Raw genomic sequence first — 20,609 nt, forward strand, 5'->3', positions numbered from 1 at the left:
AGTGGACTCAGTCTTTGTTAACCCCACACAGTCATTGATGGCAGCTAGAATAGGTGCAGAATCAGAACCTACTCAAATAAATGACTTGTTGGATGAAAATATTGAACCTGTACACAAACTGTGGGACCTAGACGGTGTAGGTATACACTCTGAGGAACCAACCCCTGAAGATAAAATAACCTTTGACTTGTATAATCAGTCTGTAGAATTTAAGGATGGACAGTGTTGGGTAGGATTACCATGGAAACTAAACCATTCCGAGTTGCCAACAAATTACCAAGCAGCTAAAGCTCAGTTAAATTCTCTTCTAAGAAAGTTGAGAGATATACCAGAACATTTAACCATATATGATAATATTATAAAGGACCAATTGAAGAATAAATTTATAGAAGAGGTAGAATACCCTGTTAACCACAAAGAAGGACACTACTAACCACATCATGATGTAAACAAGGATTCAGTAACTACTCCCATAAGGATAGTATTCAACTGTAGTAGTAAAGCGTCCAAGGGATCAGCTAGCTTGAACGATTGCCTATACTCTGGACCTACCCTAACAGAGAAGTTAGGGAATGTGTTACTAAGATTTAGAGAGAAACCTTACGCTTACACAGCAGACATTAGTAAGGCTTTTCTCAGAATAGGACTGACAGATGAGGATAGGAAATTTACAAAATTCCTCTGGCCTCATGATCCTCAAAATGAAGATAGTCCATTGAAAACTTACTGTTTCCGATCGGTGCCCTTTGGCTCTTGTGCTAGTCCTTTCCTACTATGCAACACTTAAAAGCATCATTTTGAAAATGCCAAATGCCCAGAAATAGGGCAAGCTTTTTACATGGATAATTTGCAAGATGTTGCTGAAACAGAGTCGGAAGCTTTGAAGGCTTATGAAATAGCCAATTCCGAATGTGGGAAGTCAAATTTGCCGTTACAGAGCTGGAATACAAATTCACCGCTTTTGAGGAATAAAATACAAGAGGACCATCCAGATTCTGACATTCCCAATTCAAAATGTGTTAGGTCTTAACTGGGATACAACAGCTGATGTAATAAGTCTGATACCAATTAAGTTCTTTGATGTTCCTCTCACCAAGAGGTCCTTGTTAAGTCAGGTTTCCAAGCTATTTGACCCATTAGGGTTGGTCAGTCCTATAGTTATTAGGGGCAAATGTTTAGTAGAGGAGGCTTGGCGAGAAAAGTTAGACTGGGACACTGAATTAGGTGAGACACATGTGGAACAATGGGAACAGATTAGAAAGGAGTTTGAAACCATATCAAGCATATATATTCCCAGGAAAATAAACAGTAATGAGAAGTTGCACTTACACATATTTTGTGATGCTTCTCGAAGGGCCTATGGAGCAGTAGCTTATTGCGCAACAGGAGAGGATAGTAAGATTATTATATCCAAGGCCAGAGTTGTGCCAATTAAAGGAAAAACCCTACCTCAAATGGAATTGGCTTCCATAGAAGTAGGAACTAAATTGGCCAGGTATATAACAACTACTCTTGATACTCAGTTTGAGGATATTTACATATGGATTGACAGTGAGATTTGTCTTTACTGGATAGGAAAGGAAGATAATAAAATTCCTTTCGTCCGTAACAGAGTGGAGACTATTAAAGAGCTGTCTTCCAAATTTAATTTCATGCATCTGTCCTCCAAACAAAATCCAGCTGATCTGCTCTCGAGAGGTTCGACCGTAAGGAGACTGATCAAAGATAATTTGTTGTTTAAAGGTCCTAAATGGTTACTCACTAAGGATTGGCCTGAAGAAAAACAGTACAGTATTGCTGAGGTTAGTGTAGTGAACTTGGATCCTGTAGTACCTGAGCCAGAAGTAATTGACATCAGACGATTCTCGTCAATAAGACAACTTCTAAATACTACAAAATTGGTTGTTGAATTTTTTAATAAAAAGGTGGGGTTTCAGAAGTTAGATCCCCTAGAATACTGGCTGAAAAGAGTACAAAAGAATTCTTATGGGGAAATATATAAACTTTTAGGCCAAGACACTGGAAAAGGGAATAAGCTGATGAAGAATTTAGGCTTGTTCTTAGACGGAAAAGGTCTGATAAGATGCCGAGGCCGATTGATAAAGGCTGACTTGCCCATCCAAACCAAACATCCCATTTTATTACCCAAGAGTGGATGCTTTGTACAACTTATTATAAAGGAAGCCCATGATTCCACTCTCCATGGAGGTGTACCGCAGACCTTAGCCCAAATTCGGGAAAGGTACTGGATTCCTAAGGGTAGACAGGTTATTAAAAAATATCTCAAAAACTGCATCATTTGTAGGAGGTATGGGCAGCGACCTTATAACTACCCAGGACCACCAGTCCTACCGAAGGAAAGGGTGAGCATGAGTCGGCCCTTCCATATAACAGGAGTGGACTACACAGGGGCTATAACTGCATGTTACGGGTGAGGAAACTCCCCATAAAGTTTACATTTATTTATTTACTTGTGCCTACACAAGGGCAGTCCATCTAGAATTAGCGGAAGACCTAAGCTCAGAGACATTCCTCAATGTCTTTCGCAGATTTGTCGCTAGAAGGTCTTGTCCTGGCAAGTTAATAAGCGACAACGGAACTAATTTCGTTGGAGCAACACCTTTACTGTTGAACCTAATGAACGACCCAAAGGTTAAGTCGGCGCTGGGAATCCGAAATTGTATTTGGCAGTTCACAGCTCCAAGAGCTCCATGACAAAATGGATTTACCGAAAGAATGATTGGTATTGTCAAGAAGTGCCTGAGGAAAACATTACATAGAACTAAGATCACGAGAGATTTAAGAACAGTAATAACTGAAATTGAAACCAGGATTAATAATAGACCTTTAACTTATCAAGATGACACTAGCAACTCGCTAGAGACCTTAACACCGTCTCATATGTTATATTGCAGGAAGCTCCATCCGATGCCTTGTATGGATATCCAGGAAGAAGTTGATGATCCTAACATAGAATATAATGATTTAGAACAACATCTTCGGGAGGGATATCAACGTTTGAAAAGGGTGTTGGATACTTGGAATAGGCATTGGAGCGAGGAGTATCTTTTGAGCCTACGCGAAAGGTTTTATGGAGCTCAGGCTGCCAGCAACAAATCAGTTATTAACATAGGAGATGTGGTCTTAGTAAAGACCGAACAGCCAAGATCCCAGTGGCCATTAGCTAAGGTGATCTCCACACACCCAGATTCTGAGGGGGTACTGAGACTCCTAAAAATAAAATGTAGGGGACATACCAGCTTCAAAACTATTGATAAACTGGTACCCCTTGAGTTAGCAGCCACTCCGGATCCAGGGGACTGTGAAGATCAAAAGGGTCAAGAGGCGCGACCTAGAAGGGCCGCAGCACAGGGTTCTCGAGAACTACGGAGGGAACTCTTGGCTAAGGGTCATATTACATGATACAGCGTATCATTTTCCGCCGGCCCCAAAACTGTGGGAAATATTTTCCCCCAGAGCGGTTGTGCTTTCTACATTTTGTATGAGTTATCCCTGGTTAAAGACAGAGGAAAACTTGAGACCGTTGCTAACAGTTCAAGCGGTTTTTATAACCCAGAAATTACATTCTCTTTAATAATTCTTGTTATTGATAAATTAAATGCTACTACGTTTAACCCTCGTGGACAACTATACATTGTAAATACATGTAATTATATGGAATTTTTCACTGACCTAAACTGCGTCTGCGCGTTAGATGACGTGGCGAGTAGGGAAAGATTCACGTGTTAAGCAGATGTGGAATTACGATATTTACACAGTTTAATGGAATACTTGGTTTAACTTTAGTTTAAGTAAAACTAAGATTAATTTGTTAGATTCGCCCTGTATATATCATGATGTAATCTAGCTGTATTTAGTACTGTAATTAATTAATAGTTGGCAACCTACCATTCTATGAGGGAGGTAGATCCTGCCACACACGGCACTCTGTTCCTAGTCATACTCAAGCTAGCACGGTTGTACGTACGCACCTTAAGGACGCTTGCTTGCTCAAGCAATTACACTAAACAGCCCATCGTCATCGGTTATCGATCACTCCCTCTTCACTAGCTAAGTAACCTTTACGAATTGGCCAATTCAAAGGGGGATTAGCTATGAGATAGAAGAGAAATAGTTATTGTAGGTGAGTTAAGGTTAAGTTACGTTTCACCTAACTCTATGAGACTTGTTTGATTTAATTAAAGACAACTTTATGGAAGAATAACGACCTAAGAGTTATTTACCAGAAATTTCTTACATAGCGGTACCACGACAGGGATACCGACTTGCATACATTAAATATTTTTCACATGTTTGGTGCCCAGAAAGAGGGCCCCGATTTGTTTACCATAACTATTAAACATTTTTCACATAAAGTATGCTTTTATCCAGTCGGCTTGCGCGGGCCGATTACACTTGGTTCACAGACTACACACACATCCAAAGCCACTCCAACACTACAATACACTTACAAGCACTTCTCACCCTACATACAATCTCTACCAGACAGCCTAAGCCACTTTGTAGAGATACATTGGCTGTATCGTCCCCGCATCGGTTGGGATAGGACGGTCCAGCAGTGGACACTCAAATGGTTGATGAGATGAGATGAGATGATATATATATATATATATATATATATATATATATATATATATATATATATATATATATATATATATATATCCATCCATCACCGAATCCAAAATTGTCCAATGAGGAGTGTAGGAGCCGGGCGCTAGGTAGTTGGTCCCGACATTTAAGGGGTTTCAGTTCATTTTTTTGGTTAAAAATGACATTATGCATCAATTTACATGAAATTTTACTGGATAATGGCTATATTTAGCAAAACTAATCCCTGAGCATTATTTGTAAATTATTAATTTAATCACTGATACTTTTAACATGGCTATATGTTTACTCACTTAGGAGCAGTAGTCAGTGAAAGTTAGGTTAAATATATTAAGATTTTACAGAATATTTTTTTCTTTTTTTCATGTATCGTCCTGAAACTTTCTACAAGCTTACTAAGGATTTCAGGGGCAGTGTCCAACTGTTTTTTTTTTAAATAACGTCACAACAAAGCGTCGGACAAGGATTTAACTTTGGCAGTGCATGTTTGAGACCCCGACCTAATTTGTAAAATTATGCTTTTGTACCAAATGTGTATGATTAAGGCATTTATAAGAGTAAATGTAGGGTAAACTTAGCTAAAATCGTCAGAGGCATGTAGCGAGGCTAGCTTCGGTCACGATACAAGCCCCGCCCACAATTCGGAATGTGACGTCGGTGTGACGTAGTAGTAATCACCGACGCAAGTGGCAGTTCTGTCTTTATGTAAGCTGCTTCAGATTCAATGCCTCAGGGTTACTCATATTTCTGAGCTGCGGCCATACTGAATCTGTAGTAGGAGTGAAATATTACTTTGGTGTGTGTGTGTGTGTGTGTGTGTGTGAGAGAGAGAGAGAGAGAGAGAGAGAGTACAGTATGTGGGGGGGGGGGTTAGAAAGATAGAAATGCCATTTGCGTCGGTGATTACTACTACGTCACACCGACGTCACGTTCCGAATTGTGGGCGGGGCTTGTATCGTGACCGAAGCTAGCCTCGCTACATGCCTCTGACGATTTTAGCTAAGTTTACCCTACATTTACTCTTATAAATGCCTTAATCATACACATTTGGTACAAAAGCATAATTTTACAAATTAGGTCGGGGTCTCAAACATGCACTGCCAAAGTTAAATCCTTGTCCGACGCTTTGTTGAGACGTTATTTAAAAAAAACAGTTGGACACTGCCCCTGAAATCCTTAGTAAGTAGGTATCATAGCTATTATCCAGGAAAGTTTCATGTAGATTGATGAGTAATTTCATTTTCAACCAAAAATCTGAACTGACGCCCCTCAAGATGAGAGTGACCAGCTGCACACATCATTGAGTGGCATTACATGAACAATCAGCCCCAAACACTCCTTGGATATAAACCGGCTAAATTCGATTGGAGAGCAATAATTACCCACTATACCACCAGGCGCCAAAATTTGGTTATATGGTTACCATCCAGCATAGTACAGTAAATGGTTTCCTGGTGTACGGGAAACCATTTGGCTTGTCACTCAGTGTAGAGTCACTCACAGGCAGAAGGAAGAAGAAAGAATGAAGGAAAGAAAGACAGAAGAGGGAGTATAAAGTTACCCTTTGGCAGAAGGGCATGGAAAGAATGAAGGAAAGGAAGACAGAAGAGGATGGAAGGAAAGAAGGATGGACGAGTGGAAAGGCCATACACCCGACAGCAGCACTACTCGTACAGTACATCGAGTGAGTTGTGCTGCTGTCGGAATTGGATGGATGGACGGTTATATATATATATATATATATATATATATATATATATATATATATATATATATATATATATATATTGTGTGTGTGTGTGTAAATTAAATAACTCAAACAGTTTTTATGCGATTTTTGCCAAACCTGATGGAAAGTTTGAGAGTCAACCAAGTGGCTGACCTTTTTTTTAAAGCTCTAGGTAAAAGGTCAACATCACACTGCAAAGTCAACTTCTACAGTTTTGATTCTGATCCGGTTTAGACCAAGCTGGTGGATGAGATGAGGTTCAGCCACAGTGTTAACTTTTTTGTAGCAAAATAAGGTAAAGGTTAAGATCACATGGCAAGATGAACTTAAACAGATCTAAACGATGGTATTTGTGATATTTCAGTGCAAAGCAAAAATGAAGTGATTAGATTTTGGGAACAATCCGCCAAAGGCCCAAACATGATGGAAAGACTGAGGGTTAGCCAAGAGTGAAGAGGTCTATTTTTAAAAACAATGGGTCAATGGTCAGTGCCACAGAACAAAATCAATTCAACAGTCTTGATCTCATTTGACCAAACTTAGTGTAACGGTTTAGACCCGGGCAAGAACGAAGTAACTGTATTTTTAGAACAACCGACCAAAGGGCAAGGTAACAAGGCAAAGTGAAATGTTTGACCCTTAGACCAGTAGTATAGCGAGGGTGTTCTACTCTTTGAAAACCCCTCCTTGTCAGGCTATGTTCATCCCTTGACCATGTAATGGGACGTGCTAGGTATAAGTTTACTTGTTCAACGATGTTATAACCATGATAGTTTTGCATAGGCTACTTATCACATGAATCAGACTTGCTAATCTTGTCCTGTATATAAATCTGCAATGCCTGTCAGTCTGTCCCGAAAAGATCAAGATGATCGCATATCATGTCTTAGTTTTCGGGTCACCGTGATTAACAGACATCCATGTTGGCTTGAAACAATTTCACTAAGAACTGTCTCCCCTAAGCTGAATAGAATCGAGCCATATAGCAAGGATGAAATAATTATTACGATATCGCACTGCAGCGATTGTTGAATTTTGCTTCTAACTCCTTCACAGTGTTGTTTCAGATCAACTGGCGGTAGCAAGTACGAAATAAGAAAGGTGTCACTGTACAGAAGGGATTAACTTACCTCAACAACGGCCATTCTTTCCATCCCAGGTCTGTCCCTTGTATACGAGTACACTCCTCAGCCTCCAGTCACGGTCTCATCCTTGGCGTACCTCCTTTCCCTCCCCGATCCACTTCACCGTTTTTCGACTTAATCAGTCAGTTGCAGTTTTCACCACAGCCCAACCCAGGTTCTGTCAAATCATACTCAGCTCCTGTCCTTCATCTCCCACGTAGACCAAGTCTTCGTTTTCCTCTATCCACTTTACAGATATTCAGACTGAGACGTTCTGCTGCTGCTGATCATTTCATCCCAGTTCACTTTGGCTGGATGAATCACTCTTGCGTGAAAATCAAAGACGGTAAATAAAACCCACACTTGTAGACAAAGAATATTTTTAACAAACAGTTTCGATGGACACTATCACCATTATCAGTGGCCTTGACGACTGACGATGGCGGCAATGTCCACCGAAACTGTTTAGTAAATATATTCTTCGTCTACAAGTGTGGGTTTTATTTACTGCCAGATCACTTTCCTACCTGTCTTACTCATATGTCTCTTTGTCTCACCTGTGGTCTACCTCTCCTCCTCCTCCTGTCCATTTCACCATTATAGCCTATATCCATACATTTTGAATACATGGGCCAGATAAATCTGTTATGTATATTGTCGTCTAGAGAGAGAGAGAGAGAGAGAGAGAGAGAGAGAGAGAGAGAGAGAGAAACAAGCAGAAAGACAGAGGGGGGATAAACTCCGATAAACAACTTACCGAAAGCCAGACACTCGAGGAAGAGAAAAACAGGGTCAATGTTTGTCAAAGCACAATTTGGAGTTCTGACTCACAGAATCCCATTAAATTTTTCTGCACTTAAGGTTGTGCATATTCTTTTCTAGTGTGCTGTGCTTGGAAGTGAATTTGATATAATTTAGTCATAATTTGGAAACAGTACAGAACAGGATAATCTTGATATTATCATAAGTCCTTTTAAGCATCATTCGGGATTAGCGCTTCATACTATAAAAGGAACACAGGTACCAGGATACGTGAATCCTTTTTCTCTCTGATAAAATGTTAAGATAAAGATAACAGGAGTCTTAGTTAAAACTCTCAAGTGTTGCTGTACGGCGGTCAGTTATAAAGTTGATATCAGTTCAAACAAAAACTGCAATTGCTTAGAATGAAGCAAAGCAGTTTTAATAGAGCAAAGTATAAAGATATACACGAATACACTCATCTCCGAGGGGAATGACAAAGGGTTGAAGAAAAAGAGAGCATTTAATTCTATTTTCATGGTGGCGTTCGTCGAGCTGTGTCACAGAACGTTTGTATATAATTTTTCTGTTTGTAATGCAGAGCAGCCGTTTTAACACTATCTATCTATCTATCTATCTATCTATCTATCTATATATATATATATATATATATATATATATATATATATATATATATATATCTATCTATCTATATATATATATAGGACACAAGGGATGCTGTGGTTGAACCAATGTCGCTTACTGTAAAGTACTATATGCTTGCACCCAATCGGCTTGGGTGGGCCGATTACACATGGTTCACAGACTACACACACATCCAAAGCCACTCCAACACTACAATGACACTTACAAGCACTTCTCACCCTACATACAATCTCTACTAGACAGCCTACGCCACTTGGTAGAGATACATTGGCTGTACCGTCCCGACTTCGGTCGGGATAGGCCGGTCCTGCAGTGGATACTCAAACGGCTGATGATGATGATGATGATTATATATATATATATATATATATATATATATATATATATATATATATATATATATATATAGGTGGGGGCGCTCGCCATCCACTCACACGATGCAGTGCTGCTCTCGGGTGTTTGCCCTTTCCTCTCCATCCTTCTTTCCTTCATTCTTTTCTTGTCCTTCTGCTTACGGGTGACTTTACACTCCCTCTTCTGTCTTTCTTACCTTCATTCTTTCCACTTCCTTCAGCCTGTTGGTGACTCTACACTGCGTGACAAGCCAAATGGTTTCCTGTGCACCAGGAAACCATTTACTACGCTGGGTGGTAACCATATAACCAAATTTTGGGGCCTGGTGGTTTAGTGGGTAATTATTGCGCTCCAGTCGGATTGAGCCGGTGAAGGTTTATATCCAAGGGGTGGTTGGGGTTGATTGCTCACGTAATGTCACTCATGGATGTGTGAGGCTGGTCACTCTCAACTTAAATGTCGGGACCAACTGCTTAGCCCCGGGCTCCTACGCTCCTCACGGGGCAATGTAGGATTGGATGATATATATAGATATATATATATATATATATATATATATATATATATATATATATATATATATATATATATATATATATATATTCTCACAGTATTATGGTCCTAATCCTCTAATATTCAGTATAGCCCTTCTGCATCTATCCAGCAGTCATTTCAATCCACATTGGAATACTGCTTCCCATGAACTGCTGGGAATTCAATAAATTCCTTCACTATGAGTCTCTCCTGAACCGAATAAAATTTGTTGCCACTGACAAAAATGGAATGAAAAAGATGCAATCGTAAAGGACGAGTTTAGAGTATCAGGAAGCACCAATCTGTCTATCTAATACGAAGTTAATGCGTAATTTTTCGGTGTGTTTAGGTCCACAACTGACTGTACGGTACTCGTGTTTAGAACAGTCCGGCTCAGTAATCCTCCTCCCATATCCAGCTATCACTAAAAAGCAACTTATTGAAACATCCCGAAATTGCCAGATATTAACTTTACGCTTTAGTCTGAATTAATTATGGAGTAACAAACTCTGCAAGTAGTGATGCTAGGTTCTCTTTTTTTTTCTTTTTTTTTCAGAAAAAATAATAGATACATAAACAGTTAATTAAATGGCTGGAACAAAATAGCCATCGTAAATGAAGAAACCTATAATGGCATCTAAATTTAACACACCTCTGCTAATTAGCCCCACTTACCTTTACTAACCCCACACACCTACACTGACTAATACTACACACCTACACTAACACCCCACACCTACACTAACTAACCCAACACATGTACACTAACACCACACACCTACACTAACTAACACCACACACCTACACTAACTAACACCACACACCTACACTAACTAACACCACACACCTACACCAAAACCACACACCTACACTAACACCACACACCTACACTAACACCACACACCTACACTAACACCACACACATACTCTAACACCACACACCTACACTAACACCACACACCTACACTAACACCACACACTTACACTAACACCACACACATACTCTAACACCACGCACATACTCTAACACCACACACTTACACTAACACCACACACATACTCTAACACCACACACCTACACTAACACCACACACTTACACAAACTAGCAACACACACCTACATTAATCCCACACACCTACACAAACTAGCAACACACACCTACACTTACTAACACCACACACCTACATTAACACTACACACCTACACTAACCCCACACACCTACACAAACTAGCAACACACACCTACACTAACTAACACCACACACCTACACTAACTAACACCACACACCTACACTAACTAACACCACACACCTACACTAACTAACACCACACACCTACACTAACTAACACCACACACCTACACTAACACCACACACCTACACTAACTAACACCACACACCTACACTAACACCACACACCTACACTAACTACCACCACACACCTACACTAACTAACACCACACACCTACACTAACACCACACACCTACACTAACTACCACCACACACCTACACTAACTAACACCACACACCTACACTAACACCACACACCTACACTAACTAACACCACACACCTACACTAACTAACACCACACACCTACACTAACTAACACCACACACCTACACTAACACCACACACCTACACTAACTAACACCACACACCTACACTAACTAACACCACACACCTACACTAACTAACACCACACACCTACACTAACTAACACCACACACCTACACTAACTAACACCACGCACCTACACTAAGTAACACCACACACCTACACTAACTACCACCACACACCTACACTAACACCACACACCTACACTAACACCACACACCTACAGTACACTAACACCACACACCTACACTAACACCACACACCTACACTAACACCACACACCTACACTAACACCACACCTACACTAACACCACACACCTACACTAACACCACACACCTACACTAACACCACACCTACACTAACACCACACACCTACACTAACACCACACACCTACACTAACACCACACACCTACACTAACACCACACCTACACTAACGCCACGAACCTACACTAACACCACACACTTACACTAACACCACACCTACACTAACACCACACCTACACTAACACCACACACCTACACTAACACCACACACCTACACTAACACCACACACCTTCATTAACCCTACACACCTGCACTAACCCCACACACCTACACAAACTAGCAACACACACCTACACTAACTAACACCACACACCTACACTAAGTAACACTACACACCTACACTAACACCACACACCTACACTAACACCACACACCTACACTAACACCACACACCTACACTAACACCACACACCTACACTAACTAACACCACACACCTACACTAACACCACACACCTACACTAACACCACACACCTACACAAACTAACACCACACACCTACACTGACTAACACAGCAAATCTAAACGTATTTAACCTGTCCTTGTCTAACCTCATATCTAATCAAACCTAACCCAGTACACCTAATCTAGCTTAACTTAACCTAATCCCACACACCTGCACTAGTTAACCACACCTACTGAAACATAAACTCACACACACATATCCTGTCTTCAACCTAATTATCTTAACCTAACACCACACACCTAATCTGCCTTAATCCTACCTAACCAAAGCCAACGTAAGCCACACATGTGCACTAATTAAGCCCCATACCTGTCTGCCCTCAGGTATGGCCCACAGGGAGTGTCTGGACGACGGCCGCTGGTTCAGACACCCCAAGACCAACCTCACCTGGTCCAACTACACCACCTGTGTTGACCTCGATGATCTCTCGGTAGGTGACGGTGATGTGGTCATATTCACCTGGGCTTACCAGGTTCCCATACCACCTTCTTCTCCTCCTCTTTACAAATCTATTACTCTTACTTAATTCATGTACTTCAAGGAGGTCAGTGTGTATTTTAGTCTTACTATCTGTAGACGAATTTATTTAGTCTAGGATATACTTTTTGAAAAAGGAAGTCTGGAATAAACTTAAATAACTCTCTGTATTGGAAATATCCCTCAAACTGAATAAACAATCTGATAAAGTAAAGAATAAAAAATGAGTGACGTATTAGTGTTGAAAGTATTAAAGTCTTTGTTCTTGTGGCCTTGGGAGATTCCTCTAGAACATCCTCCTCCTCCTCCTTACAGATTTGTTTACTTCGCTTGCAACAGAGTCATCAACATGAATAAGCGCCTTACTTCACACTTCTCTTTGTTCAAATGGTATGAAGCACGAGTAAACCCACATACAATAATACATGTCACCAGCGGCTTGCCGCACTAAAGTCCCGAAGATGATGTCTCATATTACGATCCTTGGCGTGTGCAGGGGATTTACAGTTATGCGCTGATATCAGGTGTCGCAGTTGCTCTGTTCGAGTGTGTGATTCTTTCAACAGGAGGTTTTATTATGCACGAATCCTTCAGCACATAAAAGAAAGACGACTTCTCTGTGTGTGTGTGTGTATATATATATATATATATATATATATATATATATATATATATATATATATACAGTATATATATATATATATATATATATATATATATATATATATATATATATATATATATATATATATATATATATATATATATATATATATATATATATATATATATATATATATGAACACAAGGGGTGCTGTGGTTGAACCAGTGTCGCTTACTATAAAGTATGCTTTCACCCAGTCGGCTTGCGCGGGCCTATTACACTTGGTTCACAGACTACACACACATCCAAAGCCACTCCAACACTACAATTACACATACAAACACTTCTCACCCTACATACAATCTCTACCAGACAGCCTAAGCCACTTGGTAGAGATACATTGGCTGTATCGTCCCGACGTCGGTCGGGATAGGCCAGTCCTGCAGTGGATACTCAAACGGCTGGTGATGATGATATTATATATATATATATATATATATATATATATATATATATATATATATATATATATATATATATATATATAGATTTGGTTTTACGCCAGGTATCCCCGACGGGCTAAGGCGTTGCCCCTGGGTAGAGGACTTTGGACTGGAGCGTGTAGCATTTTATGACCCGATGCCCCTCCTGATGTCTACCAAAGACCCTTGGGTGGATTCGATCCTCCGACCCTTGGGTCAGAGCAGAGCGCTCTAACCATCTGAGCCACGGCTGCTATATATATATATATATATATATATATATATATATATATATATATATATATATATATATATATATATAATGTGTGTGTGTGTGTGTGTGTGTGTAGGAATGGGTGGGAGGAAGAGGTTAACTTCGCTATTCCTCTAACGCTTCGGACTACACAGAGTCCATCCTCAGAGTGACTGTACACAAGTAAGGAAATCAGAGGTATTTGTACACAGGACGTAGGACCTTTGTCGTGTCTAATGCTGACTGGCTGTCCTCCTCTGTTGTGTTGACCTAACCTGATAATCCTACCGTGACCTAACCCGGCTCCTTCCTATACCTAATTACTCACTCTTCCCCTCCCACTTGGTAAAGACAAAGCTACACCTACCGCAGTGGCCGACCAACGCATAAAGCCATCTCTGTAATTAGTGACCTCCTCTGTACAAATACATGTGCGGCCTTTAAAGCTTTTCTCAACACCTTCATTAAACTCGTAAATTCCTGCTATTTAGGTAGATGTTGACAGTTGGCACTGGTCTATATACAGGACTTAGAAATTTAAGGTGTTATGACTAGGGAGTGTACATCTGCCATATATTCTGTTAGTCACTTCACAAGACCCCTCCCGGTCTCACCTATACTGTATATATTTTTGGGCAACCATTACAGTGTATACTATAAATAACACTGTTCTCATTAATGTTATTATCACGTTTCCTTTCTATCGGTTGGCTGACCTTTGCCCCTGATGAAAGAGCTATTCTTAATCCTGATTTATTTACTTAGTCACCTTTTACGAAAACCTTGTCCGAGTTTGGGGCAAATATATATCTTTCATTCGCAATATTCACGTTCATATTATAACTTCCGTTTCTTCTCATCATCCTTTCTGCTTTATTTTTGAGTCTTATAACCAACCTTCAGGGTAACGTGACTTTTTAAATGCCTCTTTGGTTACATTACTCTTCTAAGAAAAAAATTGTCACTAATCCAGATTTCGTTCTGTTAGTGTGAGTGGATAGATAATGAACGAAATCGTCTTTTTTGGCTGGCTTTCTATAAAGCGAGAATTTTACATTCCAATCTTTTCTCCATATCTATCTATCTATCTATTGCCAGACGCCTCAATCCCGTTTGGGGTGGCCACAAACAAATCGCCTCCAAGTTGCCCTGTCCCCCGCCATTTCACTGCCCTGCTCCCAACTCACACCCCCCTCTCTCATATACCTCTCCACCCCATCCCTCCATCTCATCCTCGGCCTCCCCCTCCCTCTTCCCCCCTCCACCTCACTCACATACACTCTCTTCGTCAGTCTTTCACCCTCCATTCTCTCCACATGGCCAAACGACCTCAGTGTGTTCCTCATAACGCTTCCTGTCACATCCACATCCACACCACAACGCTCCTCTATATCCTCATTCGTCAGCCTGTCTCTCCATGTGACTCCACAGGCTCCTCTTCAATAACTCATTTCCACTGCTCTCACTCTTGACTTGTGTCCTTCCAACAACGTCCAAGCTTCACTTCCATACGTTAGAGTTGGTATCACAATACTGTCATGTAGTAACTTTTTCACTTACATGCTCACTTCCCTGTTCCTTATCACTGTTTTCAAAGAACCAGCAACCTTTCTTCCCTGCTGTACCCTTTCAAGCACTTCACCCTCCAAACCTCCATCCTTACTCATCACACTGCCCAAGTACTTAAACGTACTCACATTTTCCAATTCCTCACCATCCAACCTTGCTGTACATTCACTGACTTCACCCCTCTCAAAGACCATCACTTTACTCTTCCCTACATTCACCTTTAGATTCCGTTTCTTACACACTCTCTCAAACTCATCCACCAAGCCTTGCAGCTCCCCTTCGTCTTCACTCAACAACACAGTATCATCTGCAAACAACAGTACAGGGAGTTTCCAAACACTATCCTCTCTCACCAGGGCCACTCCAACATCCACTACCCTACCTTGTACCTCTTTTATTACCCCATCCATCCATGTACAGATTGAACAACCATTTCTCCATATCATGGTATCTAAATATGGTACGTTATTTTCTTTTTCTACTGTGAACTGGATATTACTGTCTGAACAGTTCATCATTCTTAATTAAGTCCCTATATCTGTTCCACTTGGCACTGAGCTAGCACATCATAAACATACCTGAACCATGTAGATTCGCTACCCATAATTCGTTTGTAATTGTCATTCCTCAGTGTCTCCGTGTTGAGACAGGCCATGACAACACTGACGGAGGAGTCCATGGCTAGGCCTTTGTGATGTACATAGTCTTCTCCGTCAAAAACAAACACTCATAATCCCACACACAGTGAGACAAGTTTCATGAAGTCTTCCCTCGGTACTGGCTGCGGTTTATCTTCTGTGTAATCCTCCAAACGCTTTCTCTCTCTCTCTCTCTCTCTCTCTCTCTCTCTCTCTCTCTCTCTCTCTCTCTCTCTCCACTGCTCACAGGGCACTCTTCTACTTGCACATTGATGAATAAGGACTTTATGTAACACACTCACTATTACATTGTTTTGTAAATCCTTGGTTGTAAGCCGGTCTATGTGGTCGCTGGAATTTTTCAGGTGAGCATTGCTGATGGTGTCTAGTGCACTGGACAAGGGTTTTGAAAGTTGTTTTGCTCGTTTTTGGAGTACGCTTCCTATCCCAGACGTATTTAGTCTCATGGGTATGCCTTGTTTATGCATTTTGGGAAGTCTCCTCATCCTTGGTGACCATTCTATCTAACAATATGTCTGTCTTTCTATCTATCTATATATTAATCTATCTATCTATTTCAATAAAGGAAAAGGAGAAAGAGAAATGTCAGTGGGGTGAGAGCGGGCAAAGTTGGTGATGGAGGGAGGGAGGGGACGGCTGTTGGTTGGCTGGCTAGCTGTGACATACATAGCACAATAGACGGGGGATTCACACCTGTTTGGCTTCAACAATTTTTCTTTATTTTCTTTTTTCTTTTTTGTCACCATGACCATGAAGTTGACCTGAGTGTGTCATTCACTATGATGAGGCCACACTATTGACTAGGGAGGATTCATTTGACACCTCATTGGCCAAAACCGGTCCACAGTTGCCACCTGTACAGCGTGCACGAACTGACAGATGGAAAACCTTTTTTTTTTTTCTTTCTTTTTTTTTTTCTGTGAGATCCGCGCCAAAGGCCTGGACGTCGTCTTCGGAAACAGATACAGTGTGTGGGTCTGCAACGTTTTTAATCTCAACACGTAGTAATTTCACACTTCTTCCTCTTTTCCCCACATTGTACAGTTTACAAGGGCTTAGGGATCTCAGAACATTGCACAAGAGTGTTTGAATTATGGTTAGATATAGGAGGGTCAAAAAATAAATAAATAATTTTTGAGTTTCCAAATAATGATGATTGTTTTGTAAATACTGTGTGTGGGTATGCTGTGGAGGGTCATTAATTCTGTAAATTGTAATTAGGTCTTCATAAAACAGTGATGATTTTGTGGATTCACGGTGATATTAAAGACCAGTTAGCCGCCCAGTGCCAGATATAAAAGTTGCGAGAGCTGAAGGTATCCTGCTAAGATTGCAGGTTGGGAAATCTCCCCCAACTAGAATATGACAGATACCAAATTACCCTACTTGTCTATTAATGATTTCCCGAAGTGATACTCGAACCCCATGGCAGCGGGAACAATCAAGTAAAAAGTGTTGGACCGTCTCGGGGATGCAGCAATACGACAGTTGCCATCTGGATACTCGCACATGCAGACCGAGGCGAGACATATGGGGTGCTAACTTTAGAGAGACCTAGCCGCAGCCGCATGGCTTTGGATTTGTAGCGGGTGTGTTGGTAGCGCTGCATGGTGTCAGTCTGCTTACATGAGACCACTGTATACTGAAGGGTCACAAACAACCACCACTAACCTCTTCAGACCAACAGTTCCTCTTCTAGTATATTCTTTGTACACCTCCAGGCGACTTTTTTCAGATCAGGAAGGACTAACCGCAGTAAGAGGTTAAATACAAGATTGCAGCATAACACAAACCACACCACACTACCACTCCAAATCACCACAGCACACCCCCACAACGTTCCACCACACAACACCACCACAGTGTTCCATCACACCACAACACACCACCACAGTGTTCCACCACACCACAACACACCACACCGCCAATATACACCACCACATCACATCACCACACTACACCATCCTACCACACCGCCACGACACATCACATCACACCATGCTGACATACCACACCATCACTTTAGTATCACTAGACATCACCACAGCATTCCACCACACCACACAACACCACCACTCTTCATCACCATACCTTCATACCACACCGCCACTCCACACCACGCCATTGTACCCTACGACCGATGGACATCACCATTCCACACCACCAGTCTACACCACCAGACCATACCAGTGCATCACACAATAACACACCACACCATCACTCCACTCATACAACACAACAATATCACACCATCATATACACCACCACCTCACACAGCCACTCCACACATGTGCGTAGCAACATCATCACACTACTTCACTGTCACAGCACCACACCACAACACCAAAACCATTACACCACACCATCCTTTCTCACATTTTTCCATACCACACTACCCTTCCTTACCTCTTCCTACACCACACCATCACTCGACACCATCCATCCTCACCTCTGTTAATACTATTGCACCACACCACATTGCCTCGCCTCTCTCCACACCACACCACACCACACCACATTACCCTGCCTCACCTCTCTCCAAACACACCACACCACCCTTCCTTACTTCTTCCTACACCACACCATCACTCGACACCATCCATCCTCACCTCTGTTAATACTATTGCACCACACCACATTGCCTCGCCTCTCTCCACACCACACCACATTACCCTGCCTCACCTCTCTCCAAACACACCACACCACCCTGTTTTACATGCTACACTATCCTACCTCACCTTGCTGCACATCACACCACTCTCCTCACCATACTCCACACCATACCACACCACACCACACCACCCTGCCTCACCTCTCTCCACAGCAGCACACCCATCACACCTCACCACATCACACCATCACACCACATCACCACACCACACCACCAGTCCAAGCCAGTGTACTTCAGCCCTACTTCCCCACAGATGCGGCAGATGGTGAACACAATCTACATCAGCGGGTACTCCGTCTCCCTCCTGGCCCTGGCTATATCACTCGTCATCTTCTGCTACTTCAGGTTAGTTCAACTGTGTGTGTGTGTGTGTGTGTGTGTGTGTGTGTGTGTGTGTGTGTGTGTGTGTGTGTGTGTGTGTGTAATGACAGACTGCAGTATACCATCAGGTCGATTAAAACGAGTGGGGGCTCGTAGCCACGTGGCCGCTGCGGATCTAAAGGTGTGACAGCACCATATATAGTGTGGGAATCCGAAAGGAAACATCACTATATGTGTGGTGCTCTCACACCTTTTAGACCAGCAGCGGTGAGGTGGCTGCGAGGCCTAGCTCTTAGAGTGATTAATCGACCTGTTATCTATCTATCTATATAGACAGATGCATAGATAGATATATAGATATAGACACGCATACAAAGAGGATGTCCCACGAGTTGACGTACCAGCTTCAGGAAGTAATTCCGAGGGTCATCCTAAGACATAAATATATTATGAACAAATGTCGGATTCACAACGACTATGGAGTAAAGGGTATTTAAGTTTAAATGGTAGGAAGGGGGAACATACTGTATCCACTTCCACCCTGTGTTACCGCCTTCCACTCTTTATTACTTTACTGTCAGGTTTGACTCTTCATGGAGCACTGTTTAATTATTGCTTACAAATTCTCAGTAAGAATATGTAATGAAGAATACAGAGGATGGTGACATAGGGTGGAAGTGGATATCCCATTACCACAATAGAGATTTAAATGCCATTTATTACACAGCCGTAGTGAATGCAACATATTTTCTTTGAACATGTATGTTTTACATTTATCCCAGGAATCTCCTCCTGAAGTTAATACTTCAGTTACTGGGACACTGTACAACATACTTCAATTACTGGAGCACTGCACACCTGCACAAAATGTAGGCTGTATATATATATATACAGTATATAATTATAGACCGATAAAATCTTTGTTCTAAGGCGTCGTTTATGTTAATACTTTTGCTGCTGTCATGCCTTATGTATTTTATTCTTTTTTTCGCTGTAATCTGTTGTGTTTTATCTGTACTGCCCTGAAGTCATTTGTATCACGAGGCTTGGTTTCATTTTTTATTCATTTTTTTTTTTTTTTTCTCGTCGTCGTGACGCTTCATATATTATATTCTTTCTTGACGTCAGGTCATTTACATACCAGTTCTTGTTTTGTGTGTTTGTGTGTGTGTGTGTGTGTGTGTGTGTGTGTGTGTGTGTGAACATAATAGTGAACATAATAACTTAGTTATTATACGATTTCAAACAAATCTGGTGGAAGGGTGGAAGTGTTCAAGGTAAGGCAAGAACAAAGGGATTCAGTTTTGAGAACAATCAGTCTAAGGTCAAGGACACGGGACAAGATAAAATTTCAGCCTGTAAGTGTGTTTGAAAAAAAAAAAAAA

The 20,609-nt window shown here is 41.2% G+C and overlaps 1 protein-coding gene across 1 annotated transcript in view; it reads left to right on the forward strand.

Annotated features, from left to right (window-relative positions):
* Window positions 1-20,609, forward strand: part of LOC145401964 (calcitonin gene-related peptide type 1 receptor-like) — a 237,257-nt gene that overhangs the window by 22,975 nt on the left and 193,673 nt on the right. The window contains exons 3-4 of the mRNA XM_080274069.1: window positions 12,512-12,618; window positions 19,157-19,248. Coding sequence (XP_080130195.1) covers window positions 12,512-12,618; window positions 19,157-19,248 — 199 coding nt within the window. The remainder of the gene's footprint in view (window positions 1-12,511; window positions 12,619-19,156; window positions 19,249-20,609) is intronic.

The sequence above is a fragment of the Coenobita brevimanus genome, chromosome 57 (assembly GCF_032717465.1).
Source record: "Coenobita brevimanus isolate Jiangsu-jjx chromosome 57, ASM3271746v2, whole genome shotgun sequence".
NCBI classification, from domain to species: domain Eukaryota; kingdom Metazoa; phylum Arthropoda; class Malacostraca; order Decapoda; family Coenobitidae; genus Coenobita; species Coenobita brevimanus.